The 27,279-nt window shown below is 57.2% G+C and overlaps 1 protein-coding gene across 6 annotated transcripts; it reads right to left on the reverse strand.

Moving 5' to 3' along the window:
* Positions 1–515: 515 nt before the first annotated feature.
* LTBP4 (latent transforming growth factor beta binding protein 4) lies at positions 516–27,101 on the reverse strand. Of its 6 annotated transcripts, XM_074369630.1 has the most exons (34): positions 26,938–27,101; positions 25,076–25,134; positions 24,768–24,906; positions 24,416–24,445; positions 24,177–24,286; positions 19,217–19,408; positions 18,786–19,033; positions 18,607–18,709; positions 18,178–18,252; positions 17,959–18,081; positions 17,306–17,470; positions 16,430–16,579; positions 16,173–16,304; positions 15,452–15,583; positions 15,236–15,361; positions 14,422–14,547; positions 13,670–13,912; positions 13,079–13,204; positions 12,871–12,990; positions 11,848–11,976; positions 11,498–11,623; positions 10,984–11,106; positions 10,617–10,748; positions 8,955–9,086; positions 8,755–8,880; positions 7,505–7,651; positions 5,944–6,225; positions 5,565–5,636; positions 5,142–5,270; positions 4,781–4,927; positions 3,632–3,784; positions 2,555–2,935; positions 2,013–2,165; positions 516–928 (listed from the first exon to the last, which is right to left on the reverse strand). In XM_074369630.1, the coding sequence occupies exons 1-34, from the start codon at positions 27,084–27,086 to the stop codon at positions 774–776; spliced, it is 4,935 nt and encodes a 1,644-aa protein (XP_074225731.1). In that variant the 5' UTR covers positions 27,087–27,101; the 3' UTR covers positions 516–773. The 6 variants fall into 6 exon arrangements, with proteins under 6 accessions (XP_074225731.1, XP_074225732.1, XP_074225733.1 ...); XM_074369631.1 differs by lacking the exon at positions 24,416–24,445; XM_074369632.1 differs by lacking the exon at positions 16,173–16,304.
* Between the last annotated feature and the right edge of the window lie 178 nt (positions 27,102–27,279).

The following is a 27,279-nucleotide window of genomic DNA, read 5'->3' on the forward strand; positions in this document are numbered from 1 at the left end:
CTCCCCATGGCCCACTTGTCCTAGAGAGTTTTTAACTTCTTTGGGGAGCAGGGGAAATGTGGGGTTCCCTCTAGCTGAGAAAAGAGGTAGCTTCCTGAGCAGGGGCTGAAGCTAACACATCCCATGACTTCCTGGGGCCCCACACGGGGGGAAGCAGGGGTTCCACAGGATTTATTGGGTGGGTCAGGAAAATTAAAAATCCAGATGTGAGATCTCACTCAAGTTTAGAGAGATAATGAAACAGAGAGCTAGGGAAAGAGAAAAACATAGACCAAAAGACAAAGGCAGAGAGACATGGAGAATTAGGTAGAGAAAACAAACAAAGACAAGAGGCACAAGACCGAGATAAAGAAACAAACCTAGGAGAAAAACAGAGACCAAGAGAGGCAGAGATAGACCAAGCAACAGAGGGATGGGAGTGAAGTAGCAGGGATGGGGAGAGGATAAATCCAAGAGGATTTATTGGCTCAAATAATAAACTGGAGCCAAGCTTTGAGAACAGGCAGACAGAGGCATAAGGTACAAAAGAGGTGTTTTTTAATTGAAAACTTTTATAAAACGGAGCGGGAATGTAAAGGGGACCGTGGGCTAGGCCCAGGCCAGGGGCGTTGGTAGGAGGGGCGCTTCTCCTATCCGTCGGTTTGTCTGACCGTCCCTCGTTTTCCGCCGAGTCCGGTATCCCTGTGCGCATGCGCGCAAGCGGGCGTGAGGGTGCGCGCTGCAAGGGCCCCGCGTGCGCAGGCGCGGAGTGGGCAGCCCGGGGCTGCAGGGGCTCAGGCCCGGGGCCTGGCGGGCGTGCAGTGGTGCGGCTCGTGTGAGGGTGCGAATCCTGGGCGGCAGATACAGCGGAAAGAGCCATCGGTGTTGATGCAGCGCGCGTTGATGCAGAGCGGAGCGGCAGCCTCGGCCTCGTCACACTCGTTGATGTCTGGGAAAGGAGGATAACAGGGGCGTTGTTCAACGCTGGGGACCCGGGAGCCCGCCTCCCTGGCCCCTGAGGCTCTCCTGGTGCAGAGGTGTGTGGATGCTGAGCCTCCTGTTGGAGTCGAAACCAGCCACTATCACCTGCTGGCTGTGTAGCCAGGGCAGGTGCCTTAACCTCTCTGTGTCTCAGCTTTGTGTTCTGTGAGATTGGTATGTAAGCCCCTAGGTCACTAGGTTTTTGTTAGGAAAACAATATTGATGATGATTTCAACAACAATGAATGCTTATTCTGTAACAGACATTGTTTTAACCGTATTACATGTGTTAAGTTTATCCTCCTAATAACCCGATAAGGTAGGTACTGTAATCCCGCTTTACTGTATGTGCAAACTGAGGCCCAGTGTGGGGAAGCCCTTGGCCCAGTGTCACACAACAAGGCCACACTCTGCCCAGACCAGTTCTCAAAAACCCGGAGTGCCCAGCTCCCTGCTATTTCTTGGCTGTGAGACTTTGGGGAATTCAATTCCCTTTTCTGAACCTTGGTTTTGACACAGGTCTCACTGTCAGTGTAAACTGATATTCACCACTCTATGAAATGGGAAAAATTAGATGAGAAAAATTGAGCAAGGGAAAGTGACCTGTCCAGGGTCACATAGCCAGCTGCTGGATTGAGCCTGAGGTCTATCCAACTCCCCCAGAGTCCTTGATTGTAACCACCCTGCCCTCCTACTGTCTAAACGAGGCAGACATGATTCATATTCCCATTTTACAGATGGGGAAACTGAAAGCTCTTCAAAGAGGTCAAGCAAATTGCCCAAGGTAGCCCTGGGAGTCCTTAGTAATTACACCCGCAGAATTCTACCCTTCCATCCTGCTTCAGGCCTGACCCTGCCCTGTGGTCAAGCTCGGCTGTCCTCCCAGCCTGATCTCTCCTTCAGGCAAGCCCCATCGCTGAGCAAGAATTACTTTCTGCTCCCCGCAGGCTGGCTGGTTTCCTTCACGTTCCTGATTACTCACCTCTAGTTAAGGTTTCCACCTTCTCTCGCACCCTTCCCCCCACCCCATGCTGGCCCCAGCCTGCCCCTTACCGACGCAGGCCATGCGGGTCATGTCCAGGCGGTAGCCGTCGAAGCAGTCGCAGGTGAAGCCCTCGGGGACACGCACACAGCGGCCGTGGGCGCAGCCGTCCAGGATCCCGCACTCTTCCGCCTCCAGCCCCTCATAGGGCCCGGCCTGGGCGCCTGTGGAGAATGCGGGGACTCTGGGGTTGAGGTCTCTGCCTTCTATTCCTTATCCCTCCACGGATAAGTGTTCCCTACTAAACTGTCCATCCCGCTCCAGGGCCGTGGGGGGGCGCTGTGGGGCCAGGATGTTTACGTCACTCCGCTCTCCTTAGCTTTCCCTGGGTCCTCTTCTCTTTCCCGTCGGTCTATAGGTATGTCTCTGTTCCTCTTCATCCCTGCTCTTTGTCACTCTCTCCAATAGTGGCTCTGCCCATCTCTCTGAGCCTGTCTCTCCCCCGCTTCTCTTTGTTTCAGTCTTTCTCTGTCTCTCCCCCCTCCCCCTCCCCCATCTCTCTGCACATTTCCCTCCTAATCTTAGTCCCCATCACTCGGTCCACAGTACTCACCAGCATAGCTTCCACCTTCAGGCGACTCCTCAGGTTCTGGGAAGGAGCCACGGGTGTCGCGGGGCCGATACCGCCAGCGGGTCCCCGGGCCGGGTGGAGCAGGAGCTTCGGATTCACCGTAAGGGCCACCATCGTCCTCAAAGTCGGGCAGGTCGAATGGTGGCGTCCCGTAGGGGGCCTCCCGGCGGGCAAAGGGCCCAGGTGGCGGAGGGTAGGGGTCATAGGGTAGCACGGGTGGCGGGTACAACTCAGGCCCATAGGGAAGGCCCTGGTAAGGTGGACCCAGGTCTGGGCCATACTCGTAGGGGAGTCCAAAGCCACCTGGCCGCGGGGGTCCATACGCAGGGGGCCGCAGAACATTGCACAGAGCCTCAAAGTCATCTGTGAAACGGAGCCGAGCCTAACGATCAGCCCTTGCTGGGAGCTGGGACTAGGGGCCTATGAAAATGGGGTGGAGGTGTTTTAGGGACCAGGACTGAGACATACTGGGGGCCCGAGGGGTCAGGATGTACAGGAGGGGATCTGAGCCATGGGACCTGGAAGTCAGAGGATGAGGGGTCTGGGGCTGACACTGGTTTCCCAAAGGCTGAGAATTGGGGGGACTCAGGGGTTTTAGGAGCCAAGACATGAGGATATCTGGTGCTGTGTGTTGAATTCTCAGACACCCAGATGTGGGTGTCCAAGCCCGTGGAGCTTGGAGGTCTGTGAGCTATGACCAGAGAGTCTGTGGGCCAGGATGGCAGGGTCTGAGCATGTAAAGGTCCAGGATTTGGGGGAGGAGGTCTCATGGGCTGTCTTGGGGGTCTAGAGACCAGGAGTTGAGGGTCTGAGAGACCAGACTTCAGAGCTCTATGGGACCTGCTGAGTCAGGCCTTGGGGTTTCTGTGATTGAGGCTTGGAGGTCTTTGGGTTGTGACTTGGGGTCTAAGGGACCGAGATTTAGGGATGGGCTGGGACATAGTGGTCTGAGGGGCTGAGTTTGGGGAAATCTTGAGGTCTAAGACTGGGAGTCCGAGGGCCTGGATTTGGAGTCTGAGGGGCAGGGTCTCTGAGTGTGGCCCAGGCAGGTGGCAGTACCTGAGTCCTGGGCAGGGCAGAGGGCACAGTCCATGCCCCAGGCCTCTCCATAGAGGCAGCAACACTCTGTGTAGGTGGCCTGGCGATCCAGCCTGGGGCGACTGCACACAAGGTCAGCCCCTACTTCCTGCCAGCACACTCCCAGGTTGTCGTCTAAGGGCAGAGACAGCATGCATCAAGGTGGGAAGACACTCTGGTCCTCCCAAATGCTCATTCTCCTCCCCTGCTGGAGCAGCCCAGCCACCCTGTGCCTATCACCAAATCCTTCCCATCAGCTGTGATCTGACTCCTGGAAGTCCTCTGGGGTAGCTCCATGTGAGTACAGAGCTTGGTCCAGCACAAGGCTATCATATAGGAGGAGAGAGCAGAAGGGGTCCAATGGCTTGGAGATAGGGTCTGAGAGGAGGGTTCTATCCAAGTCTGGCCTCTGGAGGGCTCTGCGACCCCAGGGCTGTTCCTTTTCCTCTCTGAGCATTGTTTGAATGAAGTCTCAGGGTGTGGGAGGATGTTGTAGGAACAGGAAGTGGAAGAAGAATTTGGGTCAATGGGCAAAAAGAGAGAAAGGACCAAAGAAATAGAGAGAAACACATCCAAAGAGTCAGAGACTCAAAGAAGCACAGGACAGCAAAGATGCAGAGAGAACAGACCTAGGAGCAAAGACAGTCGCAGTGGCAGAAATTCAGAGAAAAGCCTAAAGACAGAAACCCAGAGAGATGCAAAGAGACAGAGACACGCAGGGAAATAACAGGAAGCACGCTTTTAGACCAGGTCCCATACTGTCCTTAAAAATAAAATTCCTCACAGCACCCTGTAAGCTAGGGGCTACTGCGAGTCCACCCAAAGTGCAGAAAGGAAGCTGGGCCCCAAGAGGCGATAAGCAGCGTGCACATGCACTCAGGGCCAGCAAGTGGCAGGGAGGCTCCTTTAAAACCTTTGCCTTGAACCAGGCCAGCTGGCCTGTGGATCTGAGTCAAACACCAAGACTAGAAGCTAAATGGGGCGTAAAGGGGCGTGGCCGAGCCACGCGCGCGAGGGGCGTGGCCCGGGTGCCGGCGTGAGGCCGAGCCCAGGGAACCCGGGGCCGGATGGTGTGGGCGGGGCTGGGGCGGGGCTAGTCGGCTGGGAGGGGCGGAACTGGGGGGAGGTTACCGAGGCTCTGGCTCTCGTTGGAGACACAGCGGCGCCGCGAGCCGTCCAGCATAAGTGGGGGCTCGCACGTGCAGTGGTAAGAGCCTATGGTGTTGACGCAGCTGCCGCCCTCACAAGCCGGCTCCTCGTCAGCGCATTCGTCATTATCTAGGAAGGCATGGAGGAAGTGATTAGGAAGACTTCCTCTCCCCTTTCCGATTTCCCCAGTGCATTGACAGTGTGATAGATTCAGTCTAGACTCCAGGAAGGACTTCCTGCTGGTGGTGGCCACATTCCAAAGAGAAGCTGGCGTGGCCAAGGGTTGGGGAGAGTCCCAGGCCGGGGGGAGGGAGGGGGGTGATGGTGGAGGTGGGGCTCCTACCGATGCACTCCAGTCGCTGGGCATGATAGTAGTAGCCATTGCTGCAATAACATGAGTATCCTGGGGCCGTGTTCACGCACACGCCGCTCTTGCACACCTGGTCTCGGAAGAGCTGACACTCGTCCACGTCTGCGGGAAGGATGGTTAGGGACGCGCCCCCCACCAAGAGAGATGGGAGCAGGCCAGGTTGTGGGGAGGGCTGTGTAGAGGGAGTGTGCGGCTTGCGGGGCATGATCAGGGAAGAGAAAGACAGAGATGGTGATAGAGACCCAGGAGTAGAGATCAGGGAAAATGGAGACGGAGAGACACAAGTTAGGGGTGAGATGGGGGAGACAGAGAAACAGGGTGAGAGACAGAGATAAAGAAAACAGAGACAGGGTGAGACAGAGCTGGGCCTGGGGGCTGAGGGTGAATGGGCCTTACCTCTCCGGAGGCTTAGGTCTCCACTGGGCGCCAGGTAGCCCCGGCCATGGGGGCACAATGACTGGTACTCGGCTGCACACAGAGACAAGGCTGAGCCCAGACACCCTTGTCCCAGCCCCTGCCTTGGGCCTGCTTGTGCCCACCTGCCTCAGTGCTCAGGCTGGCCCCATGCCCACCCTCCACTGCCCAAGACTTCAGCCCTCGCGCCTGTTTGTATCCACTTCTCAGCCTCATGCCCACCTGGTTGGCAGCTCACTCTTGTCCACACAATGCCAGCACCTCAGCCCTACGTCCAAATGTGTCCCCTTGTCCCAGTCTCATGCCCACTTATTTTTATCCAAACCCTCAGCCCTGAGTCCATCCCTTGGCCCATGCCCACCTGTCTCGGTGCTCGGGCACTGCTGGATGCGGCAGCCGCTGCCCCAGCCCTCACCCACCGTGCAGCAGCACTCCTGCCATGTTACGTTCCGAGCCAGGATGTTGTCACATGCATCTGGAGCTGCCGTGTCAAAGTAGCACTCCCGGCGCCCGCTGCCCACAGGGCCCTGCCTGGGTGGGCTGGGCCGGCGGGGTGGGGGTGGTGGGGGTGGCCTGGCTGGCAGACCAGGGCTGGCAGGTCCGGGGCTGGCAGGTCCATGGGGCTGTGAGCCCGGGAATGTGCCTAGGGAGACAAGGGGCTTTAGCCTCCAGCCCCTATGTTATGGATCGGGAAACAGGCCCAGAGGGCCCCCAGCCATTAGTGACAGAGCTAGATTCCACATCTCTCACCACCTGTCCTCACCCCTCTTTCTCCCATTACTACCTCATCTCATCTCTGCACCTCTTGCCTCCCCACCTCCCTCTCCCAGGCGTCTCAGCTGCCATCACAGCTGCAGTTCAGGTAGGAGGAGAGGAGATTTTGCCGGCCTCTTGGAAGCCTCCCGGGGTCCTTACATCCAACGTGTCCCAGACTGGTCTTGGGATCTTTATATCCAACCCCCTGTCTAGGCCTGGACACCTGTCCCTGACCCAGGCAGCCCACTAGCCTGTCCACTTGGCCTCTCGGGCCTCTCCCACCTTCCCTCTCCTCCCCTCCCATGGCCCCTGCCTTGGTCCAGTCCTGTCCTCTCTGCTGGGGTCCCAGCCCCCAGGATCACCCAATCCAATCCCCCTTTACGTGGCAGCCAGAGGAAATTTCACAATCTGATTATATCCCTCTCCTGCTCAAACCCTTTCCATGGTGCCAGAGTGCCCTCGAGAAAAGTCCAGCCTCCTGACCACAGTAAGTCAGTGTGGTCTGGTGCCTGCCTCCTTCTGTGGCCTCACTTCACTTCTCCCTGCCCCCTCCCTTGCTCTGTAAAGCACGTCGCCCTGAACTTACTGCAGTCTTCCAAACATGTCAGGTACCCTCTTGCCTTGCCAGGCCTTTGCCCTTGTAACCTCACCCCAGAATGCCCTCCCTTATCCACTTAGCCTGGCTCATTTCTACTCATCCTACTGCTCTCAGTTCAGAGATAACCCCCAAACTCTCCTTTAAGGCTGGGGAGGCACCTTCTCTAGATTTCCACAGCCCCTAGCCTTTCCCATCATAGGCTTGTTCCCTCTGGTCTGCGCTTCCTCCATCCCAGTGCTGATTTCTCCGGGTTGTTAACTGTCAGGTTATATCACTATCTGCCCCTACTAGATTTTGAGTCCCTTGAAGACAAGGTGGTCACTACTGAGTCCTCAGTGGACAGAATGTGGCCTAAACACAGTGAAGGAATCTGGTCAAGTCAGGACCAAGATCTACTTCTCCTGACGCTGAGTCCCACACCCAGGTTAACTCATGTTTTCTGAAGTTTTTTGTTGTTTAAAACAGCATTTAACTGATGGCAGCTGTCCACATCAAGAATGGTTAGACTCCATTATTTTTCTGCGGGGCCAGCAGCCATCAGTTCAGTCGACACGGATCTCAGTCTCACCAGCAGAAGTCCGAGGGGAAACACAGCGCCCAGTCATGGGGTCAAACTCCTCAGGGCTGTTGGGGCAGACACAGAGGAAGGAGCCTTCCACGTTCTCGCACAGGGCTGCTCCACACACACCCTGTAGCGTTTCACATTCATTCACATCTGTGAGCAGGAGAAAACAGCAAAGAGGGAGTCAATGGTTGTAAACCTCTGGGATTCCGTAAGTCTAAAGAGTCTCAGCTTTCAAGAGTAATTTATTTATTTATTTTAATGACCTAGACCTCATCATCTACTTATCTTCTGGTGACAAACCCTGAATTTCTCTTGGAATCTCTCTGCTGCTCCATTTTCAACCCATGTGATCTGAGCAGGCCAAACAGAAGTCTGCATTTCTCTGGTTCAGAGACAGGCAGTCACCAAGCTGGGCCAGTCAAAGCCAGTCCTGAGACTTGTTCTAGAATTATTGAGAAAGAACCTCCCTCTGTAGCTAGGGATGTCAAGCTGAGGATGTCAGCCAGAGGTGCCTTTTGTCATTGTGAAAAGAGAATCTGCCTGAACATAAATGCAATTGAGGAGAGCAGAGCTGGGAGAAAGCTGGCTTTGTTACAATTCCTATATCCATCTGTGCCTGAAGTTCAGATATTTCCCAGGACTTCACAGTTTTAATTCCCTTTAAAGAAATAAAGCTTGGTGTGTTTGCATTTGTCAAAACTAAGAAGATGTATAATTAAGACTCATGCATTTCACTGTATGTAAATTGAACCTCAAATAAAAATATCTGTAAACACATATTGAATTCTGGTTAATGATATGCAGACTGAAGAATTTAGGGGGAAATATATTGATGCCTACAGTTTAATTTTAAATCTATCCAAAAAATTAGATGGAAAGTTATGTGAGGAAGCAAGTATAATAAAATGATAATAGAATATAGATCATGGGTGTGCAAATGTTCATTCTACAGGTCTTTTAATTTGCTGTATGGTTAGAAAATTTCCTCTTTAAATGTTGGGAAAAAATAAAGAATGTGTATGTACACTTAAGATTAGTGCACTTTTACTACTTTATGCATGAATTTTGTAAGCACCCACAAAATCAAATATGAATCAATAGGGTTTCCTGACTGACATGAAGATGATCTTATATTCCGAGGTCTGAATTTCATACCTCTAAAGTTTACAAGGATTCAGAGCTATGGAGGGGAGCAGGGCCTGACCAACCTCCTCCCCACCCTCTGGCTCCACCCACCCCTGGGAGCCCCGTACCCACGCAGTGACGCCCGTCCCGTGCCCCCTCGTATCCCTGGTCACACAGGCACTGGAAGGAGCCAGGCAGGTTCTGGCACACGGCATGGGCCCCGCAGAAGGAACGGTTCCGGCATTCGTCCACATCTGCAACCACCAGACAGTTAGGCCATTGCTGGACATTCTGTCCCCTCCAAATCCCTTGCCCCAGGGACACCCACCCTGGCATCCGCCCCCTGGCATGGGCTGGTAGCCAGGGTCACAGGCCGGTGTGCAGCGGTAGGAGCCAGGGGTGTTCTCACAGCGCTGGGCTCCACAAATCGCTGGGCCGTATTCCTGACACTCGTCCACGTCTGCAAAAGAGTGGGGAGGGGAGGAGAGTCACAGGCCTAGATTCACATGTTCCTGATGCTACTGCCAGTTCCCGTGACCAAGAAGTCTTTGAATCTGGTATTCTAGCAGTCTGAGCTTCTAAAGATGGCCTTCATACTCTTAAGGCCACATTACTATATCTTGAATAGCCTAAACATGGCCCCACCTCAGGGCCTTTGCACTTGCTGTTCCTTTTGTCAAGAATAGTCTTCCCTCAGTTATCTGTGTGGCTCCCTCCCTCACTTCACTCAAAGGTCTAGGTCAAGCCCTCCTAGTGCCCCCACTGCTACTGCTCTTTAATCTCTGTCCATTTATCCTGCTTTATTTTCCTTCCAAAACTGGACATTATATTATACCCATGCATTTATTGACATGACAACTGTCACCTTTCTACAATGCCAACATGTCGGCAGGGATTTGTGTCTGTGTTGTTCCACACTGTATCCCCAGGGTATAGAACAGTGCCTGACACCCCCAAATTGTTTGCTGAATGACTGTTGAATTTATCTACATATTTATTGTCTGTCTCTCCCCTAGAATGTCAGCTCCATGAGGACAGTGATTTTGTTTGACTCATTGCCTGTTCTGCCTCCAGTGTCACACACAGTAGGTGCTGAGTGAATTCTTGTGGAATTAATGAATGAGATCCCATGAAACTAGATTTCCATGAATCAGAAGTCTGGCAACCCGAGCACCAAAGGCAGCCCAGAGTCATTTCATCTGTTTCACCCTCTCCTTCCCCCAAATCTTAGATTAGTCCTAGCCTCCTGTCTTGGTTAGTACCCAGCTGGCACCTGGTGGGGAAGGAGGAAGGTCAGGGGTGGGAAACCATGGAAAATGAGAAGAGGCAAAGGGTGGTCTGAAGGCAGAACAGAGACTGGAAGGAGTGGGCCTGTACTTTCCTGAGACCTGAAGAGGTCTGAGGAGTGGCAGAAAACAGAATCTGAAGAGTCCTATTTGAACTTGGAAGGGTGGAGCTTAAGCAGGTTGGAATCAGAGCTTGAAGAAACCTGGGAATTTCACACTGGGAAAGGATAGGGCCCAGGACAGCCAGGGTAGAGCCTCTATGGAGGGGCAGCTGGAAGTAAAACAATTGGTCAAAGGTGGAAAGAGGGTAGGTCCAAACTGAAGGGGTCTGAAGAGGGAGAAATGGAATTTTAAACCATAGGCTGATTGGAAATGGGAGGGAGGCTAACAGTTCTTTCTAGTAGATGTCTAACCGGGTATAGCCTAAAATGTGGCCTGTGCTCAAATTCAGAGGAGCATGCGCTGCTTCTGAAAGTGAGGCTTGGCCTGTTTCCTGATAGGAGTGTCTTGCCCCATCCTCTGGCCTCCCCTCTGCAAGAAAGTACACTGGTGGCTTATTTCCACCACAAGGATGGGGAGAGAATTAAGTACACTGGTTTGGAGCTTTCCCCCCCTCCCAAGTCCGTGAGGCCTGGTGCCCCTTCTGGGTCTCCAAGAGAGCCAACTTATACAACTTTTTGTGGGAGCGAGGGCAGTGGTCTCACCATCACAGGTGCCCTCAGGGCCCGCATGGTAGCCAGGGTCACAGTCGCGCACACAGCGGTAGGAGCCGGGGGAATTTTCACAACGCTGGGACCCACACAAGGCGGGGCCCCGCTCTCGACATTCATCCACGTCTGAGGGGGGAGGCAGGACAGACAGTCAGATAGGGAAGCAAAGGAGGCAAAGAAGAAGAGGAGAAAAGGCTGGGGAGTCAAGGAGGGGAGTGGAGAGTCAGAAGGGGGAGGAGGGAGACACAGGAAAGGGAAAGGGAGGAAGCAGCGGAGGGAAGGGAGCGGGGGACACAAATGGGGGACACCAGTGGAGGAGTCCAGGAGACAGAGGGGAAAGAGATCAGGTGGGGCCACTCACCAAGGCAGGAGGCGAGGTCTGGGCCAGCGCGGTGTCCCGGAGGACAGACGCACTCGAAAGAGCCGTCGGTGTTGGTACAGATGCCACTCTGGCAGAGGTCCTCCTCGCTACACTCGTCCACGTCTGCGGGACAGTGTCCGAAATCAGGGGCCCATCTCCTTCTTGGCTTAACATTCCAGGCCACTCCCCTCCACCGCCCTTTTCCTGCCCTTCTGGCTCCAAGACCTTGACGTCTTCTGCACCTGCCTTAGTCTCCTCCCTTCCCTGCAAGCTCCACTTCTCCAACAGGTTTATCTCAGTCCTTTCCAATCACTGCCCAATTTTTCCGACAACTGCCCTTTCCCCATTTCCACTCCCAACTCCGCCCCTAGGAGATTCCACAAGCCCCGCCCTCTTGATGCATTAAAACCCTGACCAAAAATTCAGACTCCTTATTCCACCTTCTTCTCCCTGACCTGCCTTTTCCTGGCATAAGCCCACACTTTCCCGGTCCAGGCCCAACCCGGGTACAGACCGAGGCAAGAGGATCCGCGGGGTCCAGGCCGGTAGCCGGGAGCACAAGTACAGGCAAAGGAGCCGTCGGTGTTGAGGCACTCGCCGTGGGGGAAGCAAAAGTCGCCCTCCAGGCACTCGTTCACGTCTAGGGTAAGTGAGAGATAGGGCTGCGGGGTCACCAGTCCCGGCTCCCGAGACCCAGGCCCCGCCCACAAAGCGGCAATCCCGCCCCCAAGCCACACCCCAGATGGCTAGTTTCTAAAACTCCACCATCAGTCCCTTAGTTCAGCTCCCAGCTCCCCAGCAGTCTTTGCCCAGGAAGCCAGGTCCCACTCCCAGGTTCTCCAGCCCTTTCCCCGCCCTGCAAACCTGCGCAGGGCCCGGGCCGACCAGATGGTGCCCGGTAGCCTGGCGCGCAGGTGCAGCGGAAGGAGCCTTCGGTGTTAGTGCAGTGGCCGTGGGGGCCGCAGGAGGCGCCCGAACTGCATTCGTCCACATCTGTGGGAATGGGGATTACAGAAGGGGTTTAATCTTGGAACACACTGATGGATCCCACTGGGCAAAGGGGTCTGAAGGAGATGATTGGAAGTTGGATATGGGTATGGATTTTGGGTTGGATATGTGATGAAGGCTCCATGGCATAAGTCTGTAGGGGAGACCAGGTTTCCTTAATTCTGGGGACCATGATTGGGGGTCCTTTGAGTCTGGGTTTCTTCAAACTCCCTGTGCCAGGATCCTGGAGTCAAGTGAAGGAGCTCTGGACTGAGACAGAGGTCTGACATTAATTATAAGGGGTCAGGTATTATAAATCAGGATCATTGGATGGGATTCTGCCGAGTCAGGAGTCAGAGTGTCTAGTTAGGGGTCACTGTTGAGGATCATGAACCCAAATCAGGTCACAGGGAAGGGACTCTGAGATGGGACAGTGGCAGTGAAAGAGACAGGATCAAGCATCACACAGAGTCAGGGGTTGTGGTCAGGGTTATGGGCAACAGTTATGGTTAAGTCAAATGTCACAGGCAAGTTTAGGGATCATAGGTCACATACAGGACCAGGGGACAGGCAGAGTCAGGAGGGTCACAACTGCTATCATGGTTAGGATCAGGGGTTATCAGCAGGGGTCATGGTTAAAGTCAAATGTCACAGTTGAGTTGAGGCAGAAATCACATGCAAGGTCGTGGTCCAGATCAGCAACCATAGTTTGGTCAGTGGTGTCTGCAGTCTAAGTCAAGAGTCACAGTTAGGCTCTGGGGGTTGTGGTTCAGGTAAGGTGACTGAGATCCAGGTTAGGAGGTTATGGGCCAGGTCAGGGTTGTAGCTGAGGATAGGGGTCACAGTCTGGGTCAGGAGTCATGATGCAGGTCCAAGGTCACAGTCAGGGCCTGGTCTCACCAGTACATCGGCCGTGGTGCAGGTGGTGACCAGCAGGACAGGACCTGCACTGGAAGGAGCCCGGTGAGTTCACACACTCCTGCCCAGGACAGGCCAGGTGGTTCTCACATTCATCCACATCTGGGAGGCAGGGAAGAGGGTGGTCTTGAAGGAGTGGCCCAACAGCCCCCTCACCCATCCACACTCCTCCCTCCCTCCCCGGCCTCACCCTCGCACTCGGAGCCAGCAGCATTGGGCTGGAAACCCGTGGGGCAGACGCACTGGAAACTGCCTTCTGTGTTCTCACACCGGCCATAGGCGCAGGGCGGGGGGCTACGGGCACACTCATCCACATCTGGGGCAGAGGAGACCAGTGGGGCTGAGGAAGGGGCCTGGACTCCCTGCCATCACCGTGCACCACAACATTCCATCCTGGGGGCAGCATCCTGGACTTTGCTCAGGCTGCTCCCTCCTCCCAGGACAGACCCTTTCATTGTTTCCCCATTAATTGTCTCTGCAGCTGCCCAGATGAGGCTAGGGCACCACCTCCTGTATGTTGCTTTCCCTGCCTCAGAGTTGTCCCTTCCTAAGGGTTCTCACAAGCACATCCAAAGTAACATCCAAAAGGGAGGAAGAATTCTCCATATTTGGAGAAAGAGAAGAAGACTCTGAAGCCAGACACTCCCCATCCCTTCATTGCACCCCCTCCCTGTCCTCCTTCACTGAGCCTCATCACCCTGCCTCTCTGCCCCCCAGTCGTGTCTCTCTCCAGTCCTCACAGCAAATGCAGGTGGAGTGGGCTTAGACTCAGCACCCTCACCTTGGCAGGGAGCCCCTGGCCCTCGGGAGCGGAAGCCAGCTGGGCAGGCACAGTGATAGGAGCCCACTGTGTTGTCACAACGGCCTGGCCCACAGGGCGGTGGCTCCTGGGCGCACTCATCCACATCCTCTTCGCACGCCGAGCCCCGGAAGCCAGCCGGGCACACACAGCGGAAAGAGCCAGGCAGGTTCTCACAGACCCCTCGGCCACACAGGCCTGGGCTCTGGATGCACTCATCCACATCTGCCCGGAGCAAAGGACCCAGGTCACACCTTCTTTATGAACCTCCCTGCAAACCAACTGCCTCCGTGCTCTACTCAGCTTCCCTGACCTCCATCTCTTGGAGTTTCCACCCTCCATCACTCTGCCACCTTATCCCCCATCATTCTAACTCTCCATCCTCCATTCGTCTCATTTTTCAATCCCTATTAAGCTTCCTGTCTGCCTCTTAGAACTCTATCTTTCTAGTCCATGTCAGTTGGCCTCCTTATACTCCTCCATAACTCTACCCCTTCCCCCATTAATGACATCTCCATCCCCCATCCCTCTGCTTCTCTATTCTCTATGGCTCAGCCTTCCTATTTTCCATCATTTGACCTCTCCATCCCCAACAGGCTCCATGTCTGGTTCTCAGAGCCTGTCCTCTGAGAACCCATCAATCAGCCTCCCTCTTCCTCATTGCTCTGTCTCTTCATCTCTCCGTCCTTCACCATTGCTGCTCTACCCTCCCCCCTACGTCCCCAGTCCCTCACCCTGGCAGCTGGCTCCATGGGGCGCAGCCTGGTACCCAGCGGGGCACACGCACAGGAAGCTGCCTGGCGTGTTCTCGCAGCGCCCACGGTCACACGGTGGCGGTACGCGGTGGCACTCGTCCACGTCTGCGGGCACAAACCGAGTGCCTGGGACTGGGGCAGACACTCCGCCTCCTCCCCTCCCCCAGACGGTTTGGCAGAGCGGGGACGGCGGGGGCGGAGCCAAGCTTAGGCGGGGGCCGGCTGGGGCGGGAGCCCGGGGCGGTAGGGGGTTCGGAGTGGGTCGGTTCAAGACTAAAGCGAAGCATAAGCGGGAAGGGCAGCACTGTGGCTGGGGACCCAGCCAGGGCCGAGGTAAAGAGGAGAAACGTGAGGGGGGCCATTTGGGGAGGGCAAGGCCTGGGGAGGGCAAGGATGGGAAGGACAGCTTTGGGGGCCAAACAAAGGGAAGGCAGAAGCGAGGGAAGGGTTGGTTTGGGGACCTGGCACTGGGTGGAAATCAGGAGTCGTGGTCAGGAGATAGGTTGCCACAGCTGTCTGACAGGGGAGGGTCCTGGGAGAGGGCAGGAGCTAGTCTGGAATATTGTAGGGGCGGGGCAAAAGGAGGGACAGAGCCGGGACCTAGTCCCGGAGAGTCCCGGCGGTAGTAGGGCAGGGACCTGCCCCGACGGGAAGGGCCCGCTGGGCCAGGAAGAGGCAGTGGTGGGGCCGAAGCGAGAGCCGGAGCTGTTCTGGGGACTGGGCCAGGGCCAAGGCAGTAGTTGGGCCGAAGGTGGCGTGGGACAGCAGCAGGGGTGGAGCCTGTAATTCTCACCCAGACACTCCGCAGCGCGCGGGCCGGCTCGGAAGCCCGGACCGCACACGCAACGGAAGCTGCCTGGCGTGTTTTCGCAGCGCCCGGGAGCACAGGGCGTGGGCACACGGCGACATTCATCCACGTCTGAGGGTATGGAGGGGTCTGGTCAGGAGGTGACCAGGTAGAGCGCCCCACCTCCGCCCTACCTCCGTCCCCTCCCTCCGCCTGGCTCACCCACGCAGTGTCTGCCCTGCGGGCTGAGCCGGAAACCGGAGTCGCATAAGCAGGTGTAGCCACTGGGCCGGGGGATGCAGCGTCCGGGGCCGCAGATCTGGGGATTGCGCTGACACTCTCCCGCAGAAGAACCTGTGGGGATCGAGTTAGCCAGAGTTCCCCCATCTATAAATCCTCTGTCCCTTTCATCCCAGCACAATCCCCTCAGATCCTCCGCCTAAAACACCCTCATGGATGTCCCTCCTCAAATCCAGTCTTCCCCCTCTGACACCCCTGTCCTTCATCATGGGACATTCTCATCAGATCCTCTACCTAATCCACCCCCAAGGTCTCCATTTTTGAGTATTTTGCTCCAGTCCTCTGCCTGAGATATGTTCTTAGTGTTGTGAAAACTAATTATTTGTTTAACGTTAACTGAGCACTTACTATGTGCCAGGTACTTCAGAGACAACTCCGCATTTTATAGATGAGGAAACTGAGGCTCAGAGAGGTTAAAATGATATGCCTAATTGATAGAGAACTTGCATCCAGACCAGTCTGACTCCAGCTCCTGATGTAACAGCACCCCACCCTTCAAACCTTTCTTTTCTCACCCACTCCATAACTCCTCTGTCTGTCACATCCCTATTTGTTCTACTCTGCAATCTTCACTTTGGAGTTTCCCACCCCCAACTCCTGCCTGTAATACCCCCATTAACGCCCTCGATTCCCTCTACCACACCTGATTCTGGGATATCAGGACCAGTCCAGGCAGGGATGCTGGGCAAGGGAAGCTCAGGGCCTGGCCGGGGCTCTGGCCAGGGCTCTGGCCGGGGCTCTGGCCGGGGTTCTGGACGATGAGTGGGCAGAAAGCCTGGTAAAGAAGGGATATCAGCAGTGGAGACCTGTATTTGGGTGTCCTCACTCATCTCCCCTTTTCTCTATAGGGCTGGGGCAGCCCCTTGGAGATGACACTCCCTCCTCCAGAAGCCAGCTCACCTGTGGGTGGCCGAGAGGTGGAGGATGGGACACGGTGCTGGCTGAGGGACACTCGGGGTGGCTCCTGGCCCAAGGGTCTGGTGTTGTAGCGGAGATCGGAGGCTGAATAGTGGTAGCCAGGGCCAGCTGGACAGATCTCCCGAAATCCCTCTGGGAACAGGAAAGGGAGGAAGATCAGCAGAGAGAGGTCAAGAGAGCAGGAGGGGATGAGAAGGAGGTGGGGAGGGAGAGAGGAAGGGAGTATAGTGTCTGGCCCTGACTGAGGATAGAGCTTGGCCTGGGAGTGTGTCAGGAGTTTGGGTTGGCTGCTGAGATGGGGTGGTACCCTGGCTAAAGAATGGATGTCTCAGGGGCTAAGGGTAGGACCAATGATGTTTTTCTCTTTGGGATGAAGGCAGGGACAGTAGTTTAGGGCAGGTGGTTTGGTGTCTACAGGGACAAGGTTGAAGGCCAGGAAACAGTAAGGTCCATTGTGGGGTTTGGCTTTATGCAGAAGATTGCCAGGGAGGTGTCTCTGGGAGGGGCATATCTGGGGCGGGGCCCAAGGTGGAGCCTAGGGCCAAGGCAGTGTCTCAGGAACTGAGGACTTGGCCAAAGCCTGGGGAAAAGGTTGGAAGGCAGCACATCTCAAGGGCTAGGGGGGCAGAGGCTGGGGGTGACATCCAGCGGACACAGCCTAACTTCAAGTTCGTGTGTCTTAGGTGTGGGTGTGGCCAAGATGGGGTGGGGACCCAGGCTGAGTCCTGTCTTAAGATAGGCTGTCTCAGAGGCTGAGGGAATGGCCAAGGCTAGGGTCTAACCGGGTTGGAGGGGCGAAGACTGGAATTGGGGCTGTTTGCATCAAATCTAGAGCAGGGCCTGACAGGAGGAACTCACCTGAGCCGAAAGGTGGGCAGAGCTGGCAACCCCGGCCCCAGGCTTTGCCTACACGGCTACAGCAGCAGATCTGTTTGGTGATGTTGCGAAGAATGGGTAGTGAGCAGCCACCATCGCGGAGTACGCGGAAGCAGGGCCCTTTGGCCTCTGAGATCACATGTTGGGCTGGGGGAAAGGGAGAAAATTCTTCAGGGTGGGGTTGGGAATGTAGAGGAACTAGGGGATCTGTGAGGCAGGGGAACGGTCCCAAGGAGGGTTTGGTGGGTGTGAGGGGCACTTAGGAGAGCTCTGGGAGTCTAAAGGAGAGCTGAGGGGTCTGAGGTCTGAGAAGAGTTTGGGGCCTGAGGAGAGCCTGAGGGGTGGATGAGCCAATCTGGGAAGGATCTCAGGATCTGAAGAAGGTGCGGTGGTCGAGACAGATGAGGGTATTTGGGAGCCCGAGAGGAGCTGATGAAAGTCTGGGGTATCTAAAGAGATCTAGATCCAAAAAGTTTGGGGAGTTCTTAAAGAAATTGAAGAAGGTCCAGGGAGTTTGAGAGTGTGTAAGAGTCTGAGAGGATGGGGAAGGGGCAGTCTAAGAGAATTAGACCCAGGGATGCTCTGGCATAAAAGCAGGTGGACATGGGACCCAGCTTCAGGCCCCGGTGGCTCACAGATGCAGCTGCTGCGGGACGAGTCGAGCAGGAAGCCGTCGGGGCACACGCAGGTGTACCCTCCATGCGTGTTCGCACACTCGCCGTGCTGGCAGCGCCCACCAGTCGCGCACTCATCCACATCTACGAGGTATAGGGTGATCTCAGTGGGGTCAGGGGCAAGCTCCTCGCCAGCCCCATCCCTCGAGCCAAGCTCCTCCCACCCCGGCCCTGGCTCACCTTCGCAGGACCCATTAACCCTTTCAAAGCCAGTTGGACACGGTCCATCTGGGGCTCCAACTTGGTCGGAGCTACCTGTGGACAGAGGAGAGGGGCAGGTGAAGAGAGGACGGAGTAAGCGGGGACGAAAATGGAGTGGGAGGAACTAAAAGATGTTTGGTGTGGTTTGAGTGCTAGGTCAGCCTTATGTTGGTGATCTGCATGAGTGGCGCTATGGCACAAAGGTGGGGTGAGAACAGGTCAGAAGTCAGAAAGTCAGGTGAGTGGTCCCAGACAGTATGGATAGGCCTAAACTGGAAAAGATCCCCACGACGGGGTAGGAGTAGCTAGAATTTGTGTACAGGATATATCTATGGTCAGAGTACCAGGAGCGGTGGGGTTTTCACATCTCCCCAGCTCCAAGCACCTTGGGGACGTCCTGAAGCTTACCCAGGTGCTCCGAGCACAAGTGACAGTCGTGAACGCCCCAGGCCAAGCCGTCCCCTCTGCAGCAGACCTCCTGCGTCCGGAGCCCAGGCAGCGGGGACGCACACTGTGGGGAAGTGTAGGGTGAGCGCGCCCCCGCGCGGTGGCACGCTCCGGGCCCCTCCCCACCAGCCTCCTCTCACTTCGCCTCCGCGCAGCTCCCGAAAGCAGTAACCGAAGCCCGAGGCATCTGAGTAGCTGTCCTCGCGCGGCGCACTCTGTGCCAGCACGGTGTAGGGCGCTGCCGCCTCTGCCCGCGCCGCCGCCTCTGCCCGCGCCACTGCCTCAGCGTCCGCCTCTTCCCAAGGGCCAGACACACGCTCCACCTGGTGCACCACCACGGACGCCTCCTGGGGGTGCTCCACGTGGACGCTCACCATAGACGCCACTCCTGGAGAGAGGCACGGAGGAGCAAAGTGGTGTCTGCACAGATTCTTAGGGACTGGGACTAGGAATGGGGAAAAGGGCAAGATGGAGAAAGGTACTCCGGGGAAGGCAGGAAAGATGTGCATCAGAGGAACGCTGAGGTGGTGGACAGAGGGGTCGGAGGGGACTCAGGCTGTACTCTCCTCACCATGCTCGTCGTCGCGGTGGTTGGCCAGTGGCATGGTGTACACAGAGCGGGTGAAGCCTGGCATAGCAGGGGCCGGGGGCCGGGCGCCGGTTGAGTGTAACTGGCAGAACTTGCCAGCGAAGTCCGGGGGACAGAGGCAGCGGTCAGGCTTCACGCACACACCTCCGTTGTGACAGATCAAGGGACACAGGACTAGGGGGAGAGTGAGGACACTCAGGGAAGGCAACCCTCTGGGCAGCCCTCCTAGGGCCAGTGCACTCAAGCTAGCTCAGTGCCTAACATTATAACTACACCCTAAAGGCATCAGTCAGTTCTAAGTCGTTCCGCCATGAGCTGTCACCTCCCCAGTAATCCTGGCCACTTGCATTGCCTGAGTCCAGTCATACAGCCCTCGATGGTAAAGTTCCTCCCACTGGATCCGCTCGCCACGCCCTCCAGCTCTTGATTCACTTTCCTCTCACCCCGCCCTCCCTCTCAAGTCCCACTTTCTGGCTGAGTCCAGGCCTGCCCAGACAGCGTTGTCCCCGCCCAAGGGCTCAGCCCCGCCCACTCTAGCTCGTGCCTTCACATCTAGCCCCACCCATTTTTACTGTTCCAGCCCTTCAGTCCCAGCGCTTGTCACTTCTATTGACTAAAACCACATTTTAGCCATTCCCTGGCTCCATTCCCCTCTAGCAACTATGTCTCCTTGCCGTTCTAGGAACGCCCACACCCCGTTTGGCCAGGTCTACGACGTTCAAGCTCCGCTCATAGGCTATGCGTCCCCCGCCCCATCTATGCACCCCGCCCACATCACCTTCTGCTACCCGCAGGATTGTAAACCTCGCCTATCAAGACGTCTAACCTGCTGCCTTTAGCCCCACCCACCTTCCTTTCCTCACGTTGATTTGCCCTGGCTCACGTTCCTCTCACCCCACCTCCTGGCGATCTGGGCTCCTAGACCCACCCACCGCTTTGTCTCCGCCCAGTTCTAGCTCTGTCTTCCCGCCTCCGGTAGCCCCGGGGCAGGGCCAGCGAGAACGAGCCTCCTTTCCCCTCTGCGCGCCCTCGCTGGGCCCCAGGCCACCTTTGGGCGGGGCACTGCCAGCTGTGCGGCGGTGTAAACAAAGGGAGGGGTGCGGCGGGGGCAGGGCGGCGGCTCCGCATTCCGGACCCTTGGGGAGCACTGGACCCGCTGAGCCAAAGAAGGCTGGACGTATCCTGCGAGGACACCCCCTCCCTTTCTCCCCCAGGGCTGCCGAGAACAGCTGGAGACAGCTGTGCTGAGGGGAGGAAGGGGGCAGGCGTCCGGGGCCGTCCAGGAAGGCGTGTGTGGGTTTTTGAGCCACACACTGCAGAGAGAGGAAAGCATAGAGGGACCCTCCTCAATTTAGAAGGGTAAAGAGACTGGACTCCTGGGAGGAGTTAGAGGGCAGCACTCTGGGGTTCAGAGACCGCTCAAGTTTTCTGGAACAGAAAAGGAGCTATCCCGGAGGAAACTGAGCACCCTTCAGCAGAAGAAATCCAAGTCTTTTTAGGGAGAGTTACCTAAAAAACAGGACTCTATTGTCTTCTAGGGAATGGCCAGTTTGAGGGTGCTGAGGTTTAGATGGGAAGTGAAATTCTTGGGAGTCCCCAGCACATGAGAGCCTCAATTGTCTGGGAAGGCTCTAAGATACTTGGAATTACCTTTCCCCTCCCAGCTAAGAGATTAGGTACTCAAGTCATTTGATTAATGGCTGCTTGTGGGGAGAACAGTATCTGGACACCTCTTGGGAGGAACAGCTGATCAAGACCAACTTTGGTTTTCTCTGAAGATGGATGCATCAGAAGTTCCTGGGGAGGGAGTCAGCTGGAAGAGAACGACTTGGCTAGACAGAAATCAGGGATCTCTGATGGGATTCGCTTGGAAATATAGGAAAATGGAAGCCTTTTGTGGGGAGAGAATTTGGCTAGGGAGCAGAGATATCACTCTGCTTATTATAGAGCTTGTAATCTGGGGTTTCCCCTGGAAGCGGGGAGGGGTAGCTAAGGGACAACACTACAGAGTTATCTGGTGAGGGGCACAGTTTGGGGAGATTATATCAGAAGAATGGGAGCGAATTTCACTGGAGGGGTTGGTCCGGAGTCTGCTGATAGAGGTGCGGAGGGGTTTAGGGCCTGAGGGTAGAGACACTGGGCTTTGCTGGTGAGGAGAGTCAGGCCAGGGTTCCAGGGTGCTCTAATAAGGGTCCTTAATTGAGTGGCAGGTCTAAGGAGAGGCTGAACTAGGAATCAAAATTCCAAAATAGGGTCTCTGCTAGGAGTGGTGGTAATCCAGCTAGTTCTGGGGGCACTTCCTAATCTCCAAAGAAATTTCTCTATCTTTTCTTGGCCTGAATGTAGGCCCCCCACCCAGCTCCCTGAGGGCTCCCACACCCAGGGCGGGCTGTTAGATGGGCACAGGCAGCTCCATGCCCCACGCCCCTATAAGAATGAGGAGCTCAGGACACCGAGGTCCTCCCGAGGTCAGTCCCCCTCCGGAGGCCCCTCCTTGTGCCTCCAGGGGCTTGGCACCCTCCTGGGCACGGCGCCTGGCACGGGCGCGTTGGGGTTGGGCCGGGAGGGAGTGAAGGAAGGAGGGAGGAAGGGGAGGAGAGAGGGAGTGGCAGTGGGCGGGGGCTCAGGCGGGAGATGAGCTCACGCCGGCCAGGGCTGGGTTGGCTGGAGGCCAGGCTGGGCGAGTTCTCAGCGCCAGGGGCCCCTACTCCCCACTCCAGACGGCCTCCGGGGCTGGAGGCAGGTAGGGCCGGACCCTGAGAGCCCACCCATCATCACACCCGGCGGCCAACAGGTGTCCGATCCACCCCCCACCTCACCTGAACCCCTCCCAGGGGCTCCCCGTCTCTAGGGGAGCCTGGTGCACAACCTCCTTCTGTCCCCTCTGCCCCCAGGGGGCGCATTTCCTCCTAGGCTTCCTATCTGGATTGCTCTTCCACGTGCGACCCTTGCAACTCAGGGTCCTGCAGAGCCCAGCTTCTATAGACTCTTCCCTCTCAGCTCTCCGGACCAACTTTCCTCACCCCAATCTCCCTCTTTCCAGGCACTCCCATCCTGGACTTGCCTAATCCCTCCCATCCAAAGATGCAGAAATTGGGACACCCTTCACAGCCCTGGAACTCCCCCTTGGATTCTGGGGACCCTTTACTCAGTCTCAGAATTGGGACCCCTTTCCCTCAAGCTCCCAAACCCCTCAATTCTGGTATTCCCCAATTTGACTCAAAGGCGTGAAATTCGGCCCCAATCCCCTCACATGGGACGCCACAGGTCCCTGAGAACCCTTATTGCTTGCGAAATCAAGACCCTCAGGACCCAACCCCAAAAGCCAGGAATTTGAGGCTCTCTTCCTTAAATAGGCTAGGGATTCCCCAGCACTACTGCACACGGAATCTGGGCTCCCTCCCCCTAGCCGACTGACTCCCCCATCCCAGGGATCCTCCTCCCCCTGGGAACCCCTCCCTCGGGACCACCACCCCGCACTCACAGGCGCGGAAGCCGGGTCCCCCCGGGGCCGCCCCGCCGGGCGCGCCGCTGTCCACGCTGGTGGCGTTGCGGAGCGCGCAGGTCGGGGTACAGCGGGGGCCGGTGGGCCCATGGACGCAGCTCAGGCCGCACACGGCCGGGGTGAAGAGCACGCGGAGGCGCTCTCGGGGCCGGCACAGCCCGGGCTGCGGCCGGAGCAGCGCCAGCAGTACCAATAGCGACACCCAGAGCAGCCGCGCGCCGCCCGCCATGGCTGCAGCGCCGCGCTCCGCCGCGCCGCCGCCCCAGCCCGCCCGAGGGGCCCGGCCGCGCCCGCCCGCCCGCGGGGGAGGGCGGCCGCGCCCCCGCTCAGGCCCCCCCATCCCCACCACTCCCTCCCCGGCGGCCGCGCGGGGGCGCGTGGGGCTGGGCGCGCAGCCAGAGGCGCGCAGGCTGGGCGCTAGACTCGCAGGGGGAAGGGGAGCGCCCCCTCTGCCCCCGCCTCACACCAACAAGTGAATGGGGCCCGCAGGGGAGTGGCGGGGAAGGCAACAGGTGGGGGCGGCCCGGTTCCCCCCACCCAAGACAGGGCTGAATCCATAAAAAGGAAAGAGTAGTGGGGGCCACATTTGGGGAGAAAGCTAAAGGCTGTCTCTGCGTTAGGCACAGAGAAAGGGGCTTCATGTGGGTACGGGGCTGTCATGGCACATCTGGGCAGCCAGGTGGCACATCTAGGGGAGAGGAGAAGGGTCGTTGTACCAGGGCACATGCAGGAATTGGGGGTCTGGATGGTGGGCAGGAAGCTGGAGGGGCACATCTGAGGACGCAGTCACATCTGACCAGGACCCTCACACCTGGTATAAGTCGGAATGGATTAGGGGAAACGGTGGATTGAGATTGTGGGCGGGGGTCCTCACATCTGGCCGGAGGCCCACATCTGGAAGACTTTAGGGAGGAGGGGACACATCTGGGCTGAAGGCCACAGCAGGAGGGGGACTTTCGAGGGTGGCTGAGACTAGGGGGTGTGCTAGCTCAGGGGCCGAGCGCTGGAGCCAGAGGAGGGCAGAAGGAGGGTGGGGAACGCAGTGGGAGGCCTTTGGCCCCTAGCCACCCCCCTCAATTTTGGGCATTCGGTGACCGGGCAGGCGCCAACCCGCACAATCGCTTTTGTTGTCTGGGCTAGTTCGGCTGCACTCTCTGCTGGGACAGCGCCCCCCTCTTCGGCTGCCGGGAGCCCGGACACTTGGCTTCCCGGCCCCACCCCCTCGGGTCAGTGCCTCTGGCCGGCGTCTGGTCCTGTCCCGGGCTCACCTCGCGCGGCCGGACGCCAGGGTCCCTAGAGGGGGCTGCAACCTGGGGAGGGGTGCCGAGCTACAATGGGGGGCGGCTAGGCGGCGGCTGGACCGTGGGAACCAGACAGCTTTATCTGGCCCGGAATCCTCCCCCCCCCTCCCCAAGGAGGAAGGGCGGATGTTCTTACCCCGGGCCTGGGCGGCGGGGGCGCGCTGCGGGGGCCTCCTCCTCAGCAGTGCCCGGGCCCCCGGCCCGCGGGGCCGCCGTCGCCTCAGCAGAGCTCGGGCCTCCTGCAGCCTGGGTTGGAGGGGTGCAGAGAAGGAGCTGTCACCGCGGTTAGGCTGGCTCACCCTCGGCTGGAAGGGGCCTCCCACACCAGGAGGTCTCCTAGTGGAGGCTCTGTCCTTCCCACCTCCATCTCCTTACCGGGACCAGGCTTTGAGTGCTCCGTAGAAGCTTAAAAGAAACAGAGAAAAAGATGGTGGGAGAAACAGAGATGAGGAAAGGAGAGAGAGAGAGAAGAGAGACACAGAGGAAATGAAACAGGTAAGTACGAAAAGGAGCAGAGACAGATGGAAAGAACAAATACAGAGAAGGGGACATGGAGATAGAGACAGAGAGACAGAAACTGAAAGACCCAGAGACAGTGATAGGCAGGAAAAGGAGAAATAGAAACAGATACAAGTTGATAGACAGAGAGAGAGCAAAGGAGGGGAGAGAAAGATGTGCTGGAAATGGTGGAGGAGTTGGGAGCTATTGGGGAGGGTTACACACTCACGTAAGTGGCTGCCAGTTAAGGGACACTTGTCTCTTCTTCACTCCGGGGCTGGGGCTGGGCAGCTCTGGGGACACTGGAGTCAGGCACCGCCGAGGGCCTGCACACTTTTTGGGCTGGCAGCTCAGGACCCTGCAGGAGGCTTCAGAGACAGCTAGGGACTAAGTGGAGAAGGAGGTGACTGAGTCCCTCTTTCCACAAAGTGCATTCAGCTCTCCAGCTGGAATAAGGGGGTGGGGAAGGGAGCCCTCAGCTCCTCTGCTCCTACCACCTCCCCCCCACACACCTATACCCCACCTACAGGAACCCACCTCTGAAGCAGCGGCTCCTCCTGGGCGACCGGCCTGGGCAGCAGCGACAAGCAGCAACACTATAAATAGAGGAGAGGAAGTCACTCAGGCCCCTAGCACTGTAGAACTCCCCAAAGGAGGGAAATGAGGGATAGGGAAGGGAAAGCCAAGGTAAGGCTTGAGGGTGCTCAAAATTGAGATGTGACCAATCTGAGGCACTGCGCTGGATGCCTCGGCTTCCCCATCTGTACAATGGGAAGCAAACTGGTTTCGACTCTGCAGGGATTAAGGTCACAAAAACCTCAGTTTTATTTTACTTTTGAATTGTTTGGGGTAAAGTATTATTGGAAACGACATTTTAAAGTCTTTAAAAATGATTTTTTAAAAAGACTCAAAGGATTTCGAACCGCATTTCCAAGCCCGAACTAGGAATCTAGAACCCCGCCCTCCCCGCACGTCCCTGTCCTGGACTCAGCCGTCATCCCGAGATTGGCCGGCAGGTGACGCCACTTCCACAGGCCTCAACGGCTGGGGAGGGAGGTCCTCTTTTGACTGTGGGTCCAGCGGGGTGCTGAGGTGGAGGGGGATACAGGAGCCACAGCCCAGGACTGAGAATCCCGAGGCCTGAGTTCTAGCCCGTTCCTGCCCTTCCTCGCTGTGTGTCCTGGAGCCAGCGTCTCCTGGTCTTTGAACCTCAGTTTTCCGCCTGACCAGGAGGAAGGAGTCGTTCTTGGAGAAATCTCCGCGCCCGGAGGGTCTCAGATTCTTGCTGGAGAAGCCCTCAGCTCGGGCGCAAGTGCGTCGCAACCAAGGGGCCCCCCAGACAAATCCATTGTCCCCAGGCTAAGGGGGACGAGGGACGAGGGAGTGCGCGCAGGCCTGGAGAGAGGGGCAGTGGGGGGATGCTGTGAAGGGGACTCTGGGCGTATGGACTCTTTTCAGACGGGTGGGGCCCAGTAGGGGAGGTGGCTGCCCGGGTGGGAGACTCCGGGACCCCTGATCCTGTCGTCATCCCTCCCGCCTTTTCTCCGGGTTAACCCCTTCCCAGCCCCGCCCCCGGCGCGGCTCGGGTTACTAAACGCATTCGCAGAGACCGAGGCGGGAGCGGAGCCCGGGGCCTTTGTAACGGAGCTCTGGCCGCAGGGCGGGGGTTGGGGGTACTGGGCAGACTATTTCCTTCGATCTCGTCACCCGTGGACAGGAAGGGTGGCTATAACCCCAAATCTATAGGAAATTCTGGATTTCTTGCCGCAAAATCACTGGTACCTCATTCAAGCCTGGAATCCTCTAATTCTAGGAAACTAGAGCATCCCCATCCTTCATGAAACCTGGAGGCCCCCACCTCCGCACAGTTTTCCACAGCCCCTCCGCCAACAACCCAAAAGTCCACGTTTTCCTAACTTATTAGGAAAAAGTCACTTTAATTATTTCAGGCGTTCCCAAACCCTAGAAAACCAAGACGTCTCAACTCCCGCATAAAGTCCCTTGATAACCTCCCATACTCTTCCTCCTTAAGCACCCAAGAAGCTTGGGGAACCCCATCCCAGCTCGGCCCCGCCCATCTATCATTTTAGGAGAGTTCAAAGCCCCATCCGCATATAAACTGGGACCCTTCTCCGAATAAACTCTAGAATTCCCTGGAGCCATATCCGTCTCTACCACACAGGAGGAGAATCCTTCCCCTCAAAATCTCAGTACACCTCGGATTCTAACCCCTACAAAATAGAGGGAGGGCCCTAATAAATCCAGGAGCTCTGGTCTTCATTCCTATCCAGAGGCAGTGGGCTCATATTCCCCTAAATCCGAAAGTCCTGGTCTTTCAGGACCGCCAGACTTATTGGGTGGAGGGGGCACAAGGATGAGGGGTCCGCAGCAGGGCTTACCCAGCCGGGCGGCCCGGGATCACCGCAACCTCGACGGCCTGGCTGGGGCTGAGGCCCGCGGCGGAGGCGGCTGTGGCGGCCGCTGCAAGGAGCGGTAGCAGCAGCAACAGCAGGAGGGGGCGGCGGCCGCTGGGGCCAGGCAGCCGCATCGTGTCCGGCGTGGAGTCGTGCTCCAGGCGGCCCGTCTGTCCAGCGGGTCCGGCTCGGAGCGGCCCCGCCTTCCGCCCCCGCCGGAGGCCGACTCATTTTCTCCACTGTCCCAGTCGCGGGCTGCGAACTTCCCGCCAATCAGAGTCCGGTGCCGCCAGGGGGCGCAGCCCGCGAGGCCAATCGGGAGACGAC

Source organism: Camelus bactrianus, chromosome 9 (assembly GCF_048773025.1).
Source record: "Camelus bactrianus isolate YW-2024 breed Bactrian camel chromosome 9, ASM4877302v1, whole genome shotgun sequence".
Taxonomy (NCBI): domain Eukaryota; kingdom Metazoa; phylum Chordata; class Mammalia; order Artiodactyla; family Camelidae; genus Camelus; species Camelus bactrianus.